The sequence below is a fragment of the Chroicocephalus ridibundus genome, chromosome 1 (assembly GCF_963924245.1).
Source record: "Chroicocephalus ridibundus chromosome 1, bChrRid1.1, whole genome shotgun sequence".
Taxonomy (NCBI): domain Eukaryota; kingdom Metazoa; phylum Chordata; class Aves; order Charadriiformes; family Laridae; genus Chroicocephalus; species Chroicocephalus ridibundus.
This window is the reverse complement of record NC_086284.1, coordinates 153,127,790-153,143,674: the sequence shown is the minus strand read 5'-3', so window position 1 is coordinate 153,143,674 and position 15,885 is coordinate 153,127,790. Positions and strand designations below refer to the sequence as shown.

Below are 15,885 nucleotides of genomic sequence, written 5' to 3'. Positions count from 1 at the left end.
TTGCTATGTTTCTTGTTATAGGCTGTGTTTAGAATTATGATTCTATTAAACTGGTAGGTCCTTTCTAGAAGCTGTCTTAGCCTTTAGAAGTTTTCTATATTAAAGAAAACCCCAACAAACCAAACTCTGTAGATGCTCTTCTCAGCTGATTTTAAACACAGCAGGAACTCACCGCCTGATCTAGATGCTGATGTTATGCTTATTATATATGCGATCATTAAGTAGATTTTAAGTTGTACATGGCAACATCCGATTTAAATGGAAGTTAACTTAAAGTTTGTTTGTTTCATGCTGCAAAGAAGCTAAAGGACTTAAATATAAGACTTATAATCTCAGTGAAACAAAACAATTGCTTCCAAGACCTCAAGTATTCTATAGCTTTCCATCTTACAGTTTTTGTTTTCATGGGCTACCCAGTCTTAGAGAGAGAATGGGGCAACAAGTCTTTTCATAAGCTATGTTTCAACCATCATCTTCTGACTAGATGCTACTGACCATACTTAGACTTACCATTTTCTTAGGAAAAGGTCGTCCTAGTCATTCAAACCCTTCACTTGAACTGTGAAATTTATAGTAGAAATTAAAGACCGTCTATGGCTTTCCTGTTCATAATCTCAGACTGCTTGCTTTTACTTGTGAATAAATAGTTTTGACTATTAGCATTGTTCTGTTGTCAACTCTATGTTGCGTTCAGGCATGTGTTTTCGGCTTTCGTAGTACATTTTTTAAAAAGGACTAAAAACCAGTAGTGATGCTTTTGGACTGTCTTTCGGCTTGCTTATCTTTACCTGCTCAGTAAGGGTGCGCATATTTAGCACTGAAAGGATCCTGCATGAAGGACAACATGGAAACATCTTAGTTCATTGAGCAATTCCCCTGTAATTTCAAGAAGCGACGACTTCTGTTTATGCAGAGCTCTAAAGTTCAACTCTGCCGAATGCAAATCTCACTCGCTGGAGGTGAAATGCATCTTTTATTTTTAACCTTAGTGATCGCTTGGCAGCGAGTGCTAGTAAATCTTCAAGGCCTGATTTAAGAAGTCTCTTGGCATTCTTGTATCTTCTTCTACTAGAAGAACTTTTGCAAAAGCATCTTGGCCAAGTGTGGTTAAGCCAGTTGTGTTGGTTGTTACCATGCCTCTGAGCATTGCTCCCATGATGTCGTAGAGGTGATATAAGGGCATGCTCTTAGGCAATATAGCAGGTAATGCAGCGCACAATGGCAATTCAATTGCTTAAAGCTGGCAGAAAGAAAAACTGGTAAAACTTGCTGGTTAAATATCTAATGCAAATTAAAAAATTGTTGAAACTAACTATGGCTGTTTTGACTAACTACCAGTTTGAAATGTTGTGTGGAAATGTTTTGTGGTAGGGATGTGTGTTTGTAACTGTTGCTTACAAACAGCTGTTCTGCTTACTTGTATTTTTTTGGTTTTAGCTACAGCTTCAAATTGGTACAGTGTGCTTAACTTATAAGAGACTAATTTCAGTAGCCTTTTAAACTAAGGCACCCAATCAATTTCACTTTAAACTGTAGTTCTCATTGCATACTCTTTTCTTTCTTCCCTAGATCAGTTTTGCCAAATGGCAATGTGATGATGTCTTCATGTTTCTTGCATAAAAATAGAATTGTGAATTGGCTGCTTGAAATAGGACAAAAACAGTGAAGATTTCAGTTGTTCTGTGGCTTTCTAAATATTTGTTCTTGGTTTTAAAAGCCACTTGCTCAACTTCTTTTTTTTTTTTTTTTTTTTTTTTGGGCTTCCTGTATTATGTTGTTAAACCTTGCCTTAATTTTCATGGGGTTATAGTTCTGTGGCTCTTGTGTTTACCAAGCAAACGCCTGTGGCCATTTTAGATGTTACCCCTCAGATGGGGGTTACTGACTCTGTAGTGGAGTTAGCAGGAAGGTTGGGCATACCATCTGCTCTGCTGGCATATTGTTCAGTTTACCTTCTTGGGTGATTAAAGCAGTGTGCCATACTGAACCTGGATGACTGAGCTATCATTTAGTTCTGCAAAGTCTATTGCCTGCTCATTAGCAGCTCTCTCCTCTGGGGATTGCCAGGCAGCTGAGGGGATATAACATTACAAACTGCTGCAGCAAAATTAACTATAGCATGTTTGTCAGAGCTGAGAATTAGCTTGCAGTGATCATATATAAATGAAATTAGTCCCTGAAAGGAAGGAGTACATTATTATTGGCTTTTTGGAGGTGACATTTTCTTACAAGATCACCAATATCAATCCTCCATCTTATATTTTTAATTTCCTCTCCTATGTTATGACAAAGTTCAGTGTATTTTATTGGGCACTAAAATTCCAATCTAATTATGCACCCTGGCAAGTTAAAACTTGTTAGATGGGTTATCTTAATGTTATGTGTTAGTCACATCTAAGTACTTATATGCTACAGTAATAGAATGACACCAAGTGATTAGTACAAAATGAATAGATTCTCATTCAAAGTGATTCTGAAGCCTCAGCTGAGCACTAATTCATTGTGATGACTTCTGGTGCTCTGATTTCAAAGTGCTCTGGCTGCTGTGCCTCCCAAGGCAACCAGTGTCAACCAGGTGTCTGTTGACTGGCTATTAAAGTCACCACACAGTGATGTACAAGATAAATAGGTAACCAGTGAGGGCTTGGATTAACAGGTTGTCATTAGGCAAAGTTCTGTGAATTTAATTAATCTTCAGCATCTTGAGTTAAACTTACCCCAAGTCCTTTTTGCAGTGTCCTAATTGTAAAATATAGTTACTCTTCTGAGTAGAAAGTACGGGTTATGGTTTTCTATGGCAATTATCTATTTATGCTTGCTGGGATGGAATGAACGGTGTTTTTTAAGTCTGTCTGGCCTAAATACTTATACAAGTAAAGGTACAGACCCATTTCTAGCAGCAATTCTGAACACGTTAATTTATGCAAGGGAAACATAATCACTGTAAGTACTACTGCCCGCCTTGCAGTCTCTCTAAAGTCAGTTGCTGCATAAACGCTGCTTGCTTGCTACTACCCAAGCAGCTGTACCAGTGTCCTTGTCCTGATAAAACCTTGAAATGAGCTTCATACCCACAAAAAGCTGATAATTATAGTGTCTGTGATAAGTAGTTTATTTGTAAATAGTATTAACATTCCAGTGTCTACAACTTTGTAAAAGTAAAAATGTACAAAAACATCACTGTGAATTTACTGTTTTATGGAGCTCACTTTCTGTTGTCTTTCAAAATTGTCTGTAACCTCTGTTAGGATATGAAAGTATTAGTGGTCACAAGATGAGAATTCATTGCTCAACAGTGTAGAAATCTGTATAATTGATCCTGTGGGAGTCTGCGCACATATAAAAGCAGTTGTTGTAGTTGTTTGGTAGCTTTTAAGCATGCTCTTCTTTCAGCCAATTCTTACACACTAGTTTTTAACTTTGGTTTAGTTACACAAACTGCTTGTCTTTCAGAGCGAACACATAATCAGACAAACCGAACCACGAGGAAGAAGAATATTTGAGAAGGCTCCCAGCATCTCATGAATGAACTAACGGAACTCGATAATGCTGGTTCTCCAGAGCCAGGTCTACGGCTCAGAAAAAGACACATGTCTGACACCGCAACAACACAGGCAGCCTTTGAAGAGGACAACTCTGAGCAGAGGCTTCTTTTAGTGGAGCCACCTCTGTCTTCTGACCAGGAAAGTGTAAGTTATGTGATTATCTGTTAGGTTTGCTATGAAAAATGAGTTTTGACATAAGTGCTCAGTGCTTGAAGTAAGTTCCAGAAATGTGAACCGTAAGCCAACAACCTCTTTGTGCCTGCTAAATAATTGTAATAAAATAAGGAAGATGCCAGAAATATTCAGTTGAATGTATGGGAACCTGGGTGATAAGACAGGGCATAAGTGTAAGTTTACCAGCTTTATATTTTTTTTATTCCCCCCTCAAAGAAACAGGACTCATAGTGGTTTGTTCTCTGCTGAGACGCTGCTCATAGCAAAAGATTTTTGTTCTGTACCTTCCAATTAATTGTAGGTGAAAGGAGAAGATATGTTGACTCTGGCTGAATGGAATCTGGACCTTGGCTAATTGCTGTTGTTTTAGAGATTAGGACAGAGAAATTTGTTTGCAAGCATTCTGGTTGGAAGAATGGCTGTACTGCATTAGACCAGACATCCACAGTGTGCAATACCCTATCTCAGATAGTAGCCAGAAACAGACTCATAAGGAAGAGCTCAAGGATGAGGAAGCACGTTGTGTTACTCCCCTAGGACACTCTCCCAGCCTTTAGTAATTGGTGGCTCACAGATTTCCTGAGCCAGTGGCAATGGTTTTGAACATTTCGTGCATGAGCCTTTGTAAATTTTAGCAGACATGACACGCTGCAGAAACGTTGTACAGTTTAAGTGTTGTATGCAGGTAATGTCTCCAAGCATTGGACAAAAGTACCTTCTGGTTAGAGAGTTTCAGAACTGCAATTAATGCTTCTCCCAGGACATATACAGATGAGTATCAGCATAGTTAAGTGGAAGAGGTGTTCAGCTTAGGCTCACTATTAAATTTAACATGGCTTAATGAGTTTACTGTATCAGCTCAGCTATGGCAACTGTGTGGTTTTAGCCAGCAGCAAAAACATGCTGATGCTACTTAATGTAGCCTGCAATGAAGAAGAGTTGGGCAGTTCCTGTAATTGCATTTGTCACAGATTCTGGGTGTGTGCATGGACCTCTGTCATGGTTCAGCTGACATGAAAACCTGTATCAGGCTGTCTTAACTTGATTAGTTTGAGCTCTTACTGAATTTAGTTTCAAGTGTTCTTGTAATGAAAAGTCCTAGCAAATGCTCACGGCTAGTAAGACAAGCCAATGCACTGCAGGTTGTACGCTGCTGAAAGTTCTATAGGACATTCTCAGAATCATGGTAACAGGAAATGCCCAGAGTCCTTTTCTTTGCATTATATGAAAGGTTCTAAAGCATGTGTATAAGGTGCAAAGTGTTAGCCAATAGCTGAACTTGCTAAGGTTAGAAAAAAGAAAAATCGAGTTGTACTAACAGATAATTTGAACATATATATGTTTATCTGACAGTGTGTTTGGGATCATCTTTTTTTTTTTTTTTGAAGGCTGTTTTCATTCTTGTCTCTGACTTTCCTGGTTGAATAATGTGCGTTACCTGTTGCCTGAAGATGGAATAGCCCAAAGTAAAAGCCCATAACTGATTACGGCCTGTAATTCTTTCTGTACATTTGCTTAGCTAAACAGAAATTATTTGGATGAGTCAAACTGTTTAATTTTAGAATTTTGGAATTAAAATGGTTAAAGTACTCTCACTCTGTCTTTGGCTTTTTCAGGTATTCTTAGCATGTGTTAGTCCTTTTTAGTTTTTTTTTTTGGTTGCTTTCATCCTTATGACAAAAGTATGTGTTTTGGCTCACTACAATTATTTAGCTTTCTTTTATTTGATGTCTTCACTCTTTCCCAGTCTCTTAAAATGCTGCCACAGAAATTTGTTTTTGCTGTTTGGGCCTTGCTGTTCTGTTTTGAACCGCATCATTTTCTGTGTGGTATATGGCCTCCTGCATTTTTGACTTTTTTCATCCTAGACTTTTATTCCTTTCCTCTGTGACTTCTTGTTTTTTGATACTGTGATTTCCTTAAATTTTTTTCTTCTTAAAAGGTTGAATACTTGATGCTTCGACTAGAGCATCCCAAAACACTCTGCTGTCAAAAGTACCAATATTAGCTTGCAAAATGGCCTTTAGTATGTGACATACTGCCATGTTCTAAATAATGTGGAAAAAACATTACACTATATATCTTCCTCTGTTTTGTATAAGCCTCAGCACAGCTGTTACTCAAATGCCAGCTAGGATTCACTTTTTTTGCTCTACAGTACATTCTGGCTATGCGCATCTGCCTCAATAGAGATGACTTATTAGTGCAAAAGCATGATTTTCCTCTGGTTTTGAAGAAGCTCTTTTTTAGATAGTAGTAATATAAGGTTATTGTTCTTCCATAGTTTGCAGTAGTACTTGGGCACACAAGCATGAGAGCTACGTAGTATCTTGATGGTAGAACCACCATGGTCATTCAAAATGCTTTTAAATGCTTCATATGACAAGCTAATCATATTGGCTTTATCATAGAATCATAGAATGGTTCGGGTTGGAAGGGACCTTAAAGATCATCTAGTTCCAATCCCCCTGCCATGGGCAGGGACACCTCCCACTAGACCAGGTTGCTCAAAGCCTCATTCAGCCTGGCCTTGAACACTTCCAGGGATGGGGCATCCACAGCCTCCCTGGGCAACCTGTTCCAGTGCCTCACCACCCTTACAGTAAAGAATTTCTTTCTGATATCCAGTGTAAATCTCCCCTCCTTCAGTTTGAAAGTGTTACCCCATGTCCTGTCATGACACTCCCTGATAAAAGAGTCCCTCCCCATCCTTCCTGTAGGCCCCCTTTAGGTACTAGAAGGCTGCTATAACGTCTTCTCGGGACCTTTTCTTCTCCAGGCTGAACAACCCCAACTCTCTCAGCCTGTCCTCATAGCATAGGTGCTCCAGCTCTCTGGTCATCTTTGTGGCCCTCCGCTGGACCTGTTCCAACAGGTCCATGTCCTTCATGTGCTGAGGGCTCCAGAGCTGGACGCAGTACTCCAGGTGGGGTCTCACCAGAGCAGAGTAGAGAGGCAGAATCATCTCCCTTGACCTGCTGGCAATGCTTCTTTTGATGCAGCCCAGGATGTGGTTGGCTTTCTGGGCTGCAAGTGTGCATTACCTTTCTTGAATATCATAATATAGATGTGATACTTCCCCAAAAATTACTGGGCCTGAGATGAGGTATTAGTATAAAAATGTGTGTATTTTTATCCTGTGATAATATTGCATTGTATGCGTTTCCTGTTGCCTCCTATTAAACTATCTATATCATTGCAGCTCCTTTATTTATATAAAACCTGCCCCAAACTACTATACAAGATTCCTTTCACTCTGTCTACTTGTATATCCACTTTCTGCTCTACTTGTAGTAGGAGGAAGCAGTCTGAGCTCTTAAGAGGTAGTAGTTGGATTTGTTTAATTATTTTGATCGTCTTTTCTAAGGAGGTGTGTGGAAACATACCATTGTATTGTTCAAAATTATTTTCCATCTCCCTCACAGCTTGCATTGTATACTATCTATTTCTAATTTTGATGGGCCAAAATATTGGTCCTCTTTCGAAATAAAGCATCTTCATGGAAAAAAACTTAAGGCGGTATTAAGAAAACAAATTTAGTCCTAAAAGGTTTTTTTGAGGTCTCTGTCCCTGGCACCAGTAGCCTGTCTGGGTGGTTGCATAGCTGTGAACTTAAAAATTATGTTAAAGATCCTACTTCCTGTAAATTGTGGTGTTCACTGAATACATGTAGCAAAGATTTACTAGCTGTAGTGAGCATTCTTATCCAAAATAATAACAAAGCAACTGCATCCTTCTGTCAGTGCTGTTAATCTACCAGTTTGATAATGATGCCTGTAAGAAGATATGGATGATATAAAATCAGTATCCTTTTCCACCTGGACCTCTTAGTCTGTATTTTATCCCATAACTCTGTGTTCTCTCCTATAGTACATATATGTTCATAGATTATCCCTTCTTCGAAGTATCTGTTCCAAAGAATAGATATGCATCTTGTGATCTTGTTTAAACATGCAATTAGTCTAATAGCAGATGAGTGGTGTACCTTCTGTGATGTTTAGAAATAATGACCATTTATCTGAACGTTAAGGATTTGGTGGTGAGAAAAGGATCAGGCAAACTGCAGAAGTCTTTCTTTCAACAGTTTAAACTTTTTTCCTTTCTCTAGTTCACGTGTGCTGTGTTATGTGCTGATAAGGCATTTTTCAGCAGGTGCTTCCCTCCTGTAGCACGCTGGATTGTCTAGCCTTTGGGACATAATCTTTTCTCCTCTCCTGGTGTTTCTCTGTCTCAACTGCCTTTGTAATTCCAGCAGTGATATTTCCTAAAGAAATCTCTCTTATTGTGGCTTTGTTAAGCTGACACAATCAAATGCATGTGACTTCTTATAACCTGGTGAATGGGCTCTTTATGCAGCCCTAAAAACCTGTGCTTGACTCTTTCCTTTAATACTTTAACCTGTCAGTGACAGGAGGCAAACAAAAGAACCATATTCTTTGCCTTTATTCCAGTCATCGGGCTTCAGTCTTCCTGAACGGTGATTCCTTTCACGCAGTTGAGCTGCCTTGTGCAGTTGTTCTGTGTGGCACCGAAATGCACCTGTGAAGTGGAGACCTGTTGCTCTGAAGTGTTTGATGACATAGAGTAAAGGTTTGGGAGGAGATAACGCGTAGCTCTGAAGTCATCTGAACAGCCAGAAGAAATTTGGGCAAATACTCATCTGGATTGTTTTTCAGGGAGTGTGAGTTTTGACTTCAAGTGGAATTTACTTGATCTCTGGCAAATTTCACGATACCTGCATGTAGCTACAAGAGTCTTTCTAGAATGTAAATACCAAAGTGACTTGAAGGAGGGAGACAGAAGGATGTAACAGATTTTCAGGTACAAAAGAAAAGTTTTAGAATAATTGGAAGATGAGCAAATAACTCGAGGCTTTTAACTTGAATCGTAGAATGTACTCAAAGCCTTTTCTGTTACAGAATTGTTTACACATTATCTACAAAAATAGACTACAAAAATAGTTTTGGTATTGACAGAAGGATGCATTTAATTTCTGAAATTCCCAACTTGTCTTTATGGTGCATGCTATCTGAGTGAATCAGATCTAGGTGAAGTCTTGAACAGCAAGCCAAAGGTAGACATTTGACCCTTAAGAATAGTCTTTCTGGAGTTAATATTCATAAATTCTGATTGCCTTAATTTTTTTTTCTTTATAGATTTACTTGCAAGCTTCTTGCTCAGTTTGAAACCATTTAGCTTTATTTTCAATCTAGCATTTTACTCCTGGGACTTGGAAAAACTTGGCATCTGCTTCTCTATTTGCCTTTTTCCTGCATTGCGTTCAGGTTTTGTTGGTTGAGGTTGTCTTCTGAGGGGGTATGGGAGAGGCCTGGCATAACAATTTGAGGGCCCACTAAAACACATTTGCTTTGGTTTTAAAGCAGATTATGTTCAAAACTTGTTGTTCTGTAGACTTTTTATCACCTCTTCCTTTCATCCATTTTTGCAGCTCTTGGGAAGGAATGTTATTTCTATGAAAGCATGTGTATTGGCATTTTGCCTCAGATCAAAAGAGCTTAACATCTGAATTTTTCCTTCACTTGTTCTAAGCACTGGAAGTAATGCGTATTTTACTCAGACTGCTAGCTAGTCACTGAACTAAGTGCTTAAATCTAGTACCTTTCCTTACAAATATGCCTCTTTTTTGTGCAGTAAAGCATTTTTGGATGCACAGAGCGGAATATCTCCAAGTATTTGCACTTAAACAGTATGAAGATGTGATACATCTATGGAAATTTGTTTCCAGGCTCCACAGGCTTGAGTTGGTCAGATGCTAATGCGTCCTTCACTGACAGTTGATGTGCCTGGCTTATTAAAAGGCTTTTAGATCTTGAATGTCTGCAGAAAAGACAAACTGGTGACCTAGTCAACCATGAGTAGACAATATTCTGCCCAGAAGGCTGGTAACTGTGGGAGATGGCCACGTCTTTGTCTGCGCTCTCTCTCAGAAAACTCTCATGTGAATCAACAAGAAAGTTGTAATAGTTTATGGCTTGTTGAGTTGCAGCTGGGTTCAACTGTCTCCTATGAGTCTGGCTGGTCTTAGATCTTAGAGAGGGGAAATGTTGGTGCTCTGCTGCGCTTGCTGCCTGCCAGCTGGTTTTGTAACCATGGCTTGCTGTGCTGTGTGTTGAAACTAGGAGAGGGAGGGAGTGGTTTTGTTTATAATTCACTGGCACAACTGTTTTCCTGGGCAAGGGTTAGATTCCACAGTTTTTGCCTTTGTTCTCTTGGAGATCATATCTGGCTGATTTGGGCAGCGATGGGGGACCTGACGGCCTTTCACAGCGATACAAGGGAAAATGGTGTTGTATTGGTGGGTTAACTTGCATCTTCCTCCAACTATTTTAGATTGATTGACTCTACTCTTCTGTGAAGTTCAGCAGTATGCTTTCAGTCTCTCTTTGTTTATTTTTTTTTTTTAACAGAGCATTTTTTTTCCATAAGCCCAGCATGCTTGTTTTCCTTTTCTGCTGTCAGGATTAACAGTGACAGAGGAGCAGAAAATGGCACATGAGAATCTTCTGTAGTAGATGCAATTTCTACAGGTTTTTCCCTAAAGTGTACTGATTAGCACATGTGGGCATTGAGGTCTTTGGCCCTTGTCAAATACTGGGCATTGACAGAAAATCAGTAGTTGCAACTGCTTGGAGATCCAACAAACCCTTTTCATCTGAAGATATTTAACGAGGGAGCTAGTTCTAATAAGGGTGTATTAGCAAGGTTGCTGAAGCCAAAATGTGGCTTTGTCCTAGGACTATTTGCTAAATGTTAGTGCTTGTTTTTAATGAGTGCCAGCAAGCAGTCACCCATGACCAGTTGTATAAAACTGTTTCCAAGTGCTATATTAAATGGAGTGTAGCTTTTATAAGAAGGTGACCTACAAAGGAAAAATACTAAACTCCAGGAACCTTCAAGCACTTAACATTTTGACCAATAGGCTGAAAGGGGCTTTGGCACAGCACTAAGGAAAGACTTTTTTTGGTCCCGTGACAGCAAAAACAGCTATGCGCACCCTGCTTAGAGGGTGAATGTAGTTAGCCTTTTGGAAACTGCGGTGTCTATGTTTACAAACCTGTCAGATTAAGAGAGAATGTAAACTCTAAATGACAAAGCAGTTATTTTAAAAGAACTTGGTATGTGCAGAAGTTAGAGGAAGTCAGGGAAAGTTTTAAGGTGCTGTGCTTTTCCACTTAATTACTTATAATCCAAAGAACATAAGCTGATGAAATTCTGAAAAATGGGCAACAGGCTTTTAGGAGAAATGGCATGGCACCACCTATTGCTGCTTTCCCCTTACGAAAGACAGGTTGATAGAAGGTCATTTGACAGAAGGGGCACAGAGGAGTTGCTGAAAGAAGCAATCTGGCTAGCTGAAAAGGATGTTATAGGACTGTGATTAGAAAAATAGCATTTTTATATTATAGCCTTGAACATATCTTGGCCATTATGCTGAATGCGCTCGAGTTACTGAATCTGGCATGCTTCCCCAAGAAACATTAAATGACTTGAATGTCATGTTAAACGCTATTAATCATTCATCTGATGAGATCAAGATAAACTAGAGCAAAAACTCCAAGTCATGTCTAGACTTTGTGACTTCAGTTTAATATGGGGGATAACAGTGACATTGTAAATGCAGCAACATATGTTTTCTAACTTGCATTTTAAGAAGAGAATTGTGTATAAGTACCGAGTCATAGTTAATCAAGACATTTGCCTTTTCCTGAACTATCTTGCTTGTGTTGCAATGATGTGTTTGTACCGAGGCAGAATTCTGTCAGGACACAGATCAAGAGGAGAGTGGGGGAGCATCTGTGAGCAGCTGAAGGAAGCAACAGGAACATTATAACAGATTCAGACTGCATCAGGCTTTGGATATTCCTGTGATGGTAGCTTTAGGGCACTGGTGATATCTTGATGGTGAATTGGCATCACGAACATTTGAGCTTTGAGACATGGGACTTCATTAACTCAAGATGTTAATACTACATAGGTATGTGCGCAGTCAGTTAGGCTCCAAGTAACTGAGTGATGACTCTGTCTGTAAAGGAACCCTAACACAGAAGAGTTTGCCCCTTTCTGGGCTTTAGGAGACTTATGTTGCGGTTACTAGTGTTACTGGTTAACGTGTATACTTCTGGTTCTGCATCAAACACCATACATGCAAGCAATGAAAACTGTCAAATTTCTGGAACCGCGATCCTGAAAGCTGCTGGAAGGTTTGAGAATACAGCAACCTATTGAAGTGATCATTCATTTAACTTTCCTTAATCCATACGTAGCTAGGTTCTTAGGCTCCTTTCTAACTGATAACCACTACAAAGAGGGGAACTGGAGATCATTTGGCATCCAGCTGATACGTGTCAAAAAGAAACTTAGCCTTGAACATGATCCACAGAAAGTATTCTGTAGAGGATTTCAGCAACATGGGAGCTGGTATTCCCTTTATTTCTGTTTTAGTAGCTTGAGTTCCTTAAATCCCTTGGTTATCTGGAACAACTTTATTCTCTAATAGGAAGCTCACCTAGCAAAACTGTGAGTAATTTCTGCCAAATTAGCATTGGATCAGCTGATCAACCCAAGGATCAGAGGGGTGCCAGAAGCAGCGTAAAGGAAGATGGGAGTGAGGGAGAAAAGGACCACTTTTGACAGAGTAAGCTTCTTTGGTGGTTTCTTTTAAGTCTGACTTAGGCTTCGGTTTGCACACTCTAATGAACACAGATTGATGACATTTTCTAGTAAAATTGCAGTCTGAAATGAACAGGAGCTTGCTTGTCACCCATGCAAGCAGTAGTCATGTGCAAACTCTCCAACTTTCTAGAAATCTTTAAACTGACCTCAAGAAACTATAGACCTCAAGAAACTACACTTTTACTGCTTGAAGTCCAGAGAGCACAACTTTCTGAAAAGTGAGAAAAGGGTTTCTGGAATCTTTTTCTACCATTGTGACTCTACTTCTGACAGGCTTTTCTATAGTAAGGGCATTAATAAACAATATGTCTGTTAACAGACTTGAGGACGATATTATAAAACCTGTTAATCTATGTGAGAAGGATAAGCTGTTGTAGTAGACAAGAGCAGTATATTGCATTTACTAGAGCAGGTTTTATTGCGGTTTTGTCTGTAACAGGGTCTTTGGCTATGTGATCTGACTCTCTTGTATCTTATTCAGGCAATAAATTCCTGTACTAAATGTAAACTTGCTTTTACGAACTTTTGTGCCATTGCTATAAAAGAGTGAGGTTTTAATGTTAAAATAAACTAATTTAATGATAGGCACTGTGCAATTGGGATCTTAAAGGTCCAGAGCAAGAAACCTAAGTTTTGATTTTGGCATTGAACCTTTTCCATTCCTACCAAAGCATACTCTGAAATTTTTGTTTAGAAGATATGTCCCTGGAAGTGTGTTGCCTGGAACTCTACGAAGTGATGTAATAAAGTCTGGTTTCTACCTCTTTCACTTACCTTCCTGTTTATCACTGTTATCACAAAATAATCTAGGAAACCTTCCAAAATAAAGAGAATATCGATAAACCTGTAAAACTGTTTTCTTCTGGCCATTGTCACTTGTCCTTCAGGTTTAGGTTATTCTCTGGTACCATTATTCAACTCAGGATGCATTTATACTTTTGTTGTATAATTTGCATCTCATTACATAGATGTACTGTGCTTATTGGTAGCTTTAACAGTATGAATTTGCAAAGGGGGTAGGATTAAAATTGGAAGGATTGTTTTGCATTTCCATAGAGATAAGTGTCCAGACCCTCTAGAGTGTAAGTATGCAGAAGCCATGATTTCTGATTTGTATGAAACTGATTCTAAGCATTGCTGCATATGTGCAGCAGAAGAATGACAGCCAATGATTGCAACGTTTGCTTGTGAATGAGGATTTTAATTTCAAGATACTCACAGAATTCTTTAGTCAAAATTTGAGACTACTTTTAAAAGAAATCAAGTAAATTAGATGACGTAAAAGAACATCTGAAACATTAGAAGAGTGAAAAACATTTTTGACCAATGATCTAGAAAGTACAAAGGCAAAATCTATTCCAGAAGAAGATAGTTGGTTTAGGATATACCATACCGCATTAAATGTGGGAGTATTGAGTTTTGTTCTGGACTCTCATTTCTTGCATGGTCTTAAGCAAGTGGGATTATTTACCTAATGTGTTTCCCATTTTCAAATGTGATTCTGTGGGCAGAATTTAGAAATAGTTGAAAACAGGTCCTACAGCATATGGTTGCTTATGTTGTTATATTCTAGAAGTATTCTTGAATTTCTGATACGATCAGCCAAAGAAGAGAGAATGTGGGTATCCTAAAATACAAAGGAACTTATCACAGTGGAAACTTTACAACAATATTCCTTCTGAACAGAAAAAGCGGTATTTTTTTCCCTTCAGTCATTGCCTGAAGAATTGAAGGTCAGTAGACTCCTTCAGATTTCCAAATGAAAACGGGTATTGGTGTTGCACTCCAACTACAGATTTCCAGCTTCCAAGAAGCACAGTTTACTGTTCTTTCTAATGGGACATTACGGGAAGGAGTTGAGAGAGGACGGATGTTCCAGAACAGACCTCATTTTGCCTCTCTAGCAAGAAAAGGACTAAGAAGCTGAGCTTCAGTTTTTTTCCTTGAATGCTAATTTTGCAGTTTAAGGGCAGGAAGGAGATAGTAAAATCAATTCCATTTTCTGGCAATAATCTGGACTGTATATATGATATGAATTCTTTCTATCACTAAAAGCAGCTCAGTAATGATTTGTTTGTAGGCACACTGCCAAAATGCAAAGAGTTTGGACTAGTTCATAAATAGCTGTGCTCTTTGAGCTTTACAGTCTGTTCAAATTTAAACCTTCCTATCGTCCTAGAAATGGGAGTATGTGGAAATGGGGGAAATGAACATTTTTCTGTCTTTGAGTCACTGGGCAGAAGGCAATGAATACAGGCTTTGATTCCAAAAGGGACCTTTTTTCCTTCAGTCCACCAAGTTTTGTAAATTGAGGATTGCTAACTTGTTCACCCTGTTCTAGCTGGTCATTGTGTGGTGCTGGGGGAGGGAATTCTAGGCTAGCTAAAAGGCATAGCCGTGCTTCTTGCAAGTACACTGGAATTTAAACACCGGCCTTGCTTTTCTGTAAGGTGTGTTCTTGGAAACTGAAGATGTCTTTGATTTGTGAGATTGTGCAGACTGTCATGAGCGTCTTATACAGACCCCCCATGGCAGGGGACTTGGACTAGATGATCTTTAAAGGTCCCTTCCAACCCAAATCATTTTATGTTTCTATAACCTTGAGTTAATTATTTATAATACCGAAAACTAAGAATCCTAACCAGAGACATCCATTAGTAGAAAAAGCCAGTAGAATTGACAGTGTGGGAAATAATGTCAGTGAATGTTGTTGAGTCAGAAACCAAACTTGTTTTTTATTAATATACTTTCTGGTCCAAGAGGACAAGTGCCTGTTTTAGAAGGATATTAAACCCATTTACATCTCAATGTTGCCTGATGCCTTTCTCAATAGAATTAATGGGGTAACTTAGGCAGTGAGAGTGGATTTAATACTGTCTTGTACTGTTCTAGGATCTGTCTAGAGCTGATCAGTATTTATATTGTTCATCTGCTATAAAATATAAAATTGTTGCCCAGACTTGCTCAGACGGGGTGTTGACTGGAATGATGAATGAAGGTGAGTAGGCAGTGCAAGGGACCCAGATTCCATACAAAGATCCATTTGGTCAATTAAGTTGTCCTAGTGTGGACAAATCTGAGGTAGTACAGAGCATACAAAGGATGTATACTATGTATTACATAGCAGAGATCTGCATTCTGGATAAGCAGAATAAAGTCACGAACACAATGGGGTGGACCTCTTAGAAAGATGAAGCTTCAGTGGCTACTGCAAGCCTCGGGTACAAAAGCAAGCGTTAGCATGTCATTTCTCTCAAAACCCAAAAATACTGAAGAGTCTAAATAGCTCACTGTAGGTTGGAAGAAGTCTCCTTTTATTTATTAAAAGATAAAAGTTTTAAGCACCTTGTTTTGTTAACTTGTTGACAGAAATAGTTAGTACGGCCTTACTCGAAGGAGAGAGCTGTAACACAGGAAAAATGTGCAGCCGGATCTGATCTCGGACTCAAAGTTCAGGGTAGTAACCTGAACA

The 15,885-nt window shown here is 39.0% G+C and overlaps 1 protein-coding gene across 1 annotated transcript in view; it reads left to right on the top strand.

Annotated features, from left to right (window-relative positions):
- ADIPOR2 (adiponectin receptor 2) overlaps positions 1-15,885 on the top strand; it is a 44,276-nt gene that overhangs the window by 19,679 nt on the left and 8,712 nt on the right. The window contains exon 2 of the mRNA XM_063318546.1: positions 3,454-3,689. Coding sequence (XP_063174616.1) covers positions 3,522-3,689 — 168 coding nt within the window. The 5' untranslated portion in view covers positions 3,454-3,521. The remainder of the gene's footprint in view (positions 1-3,453; positions 3,690-15,885) is intronic.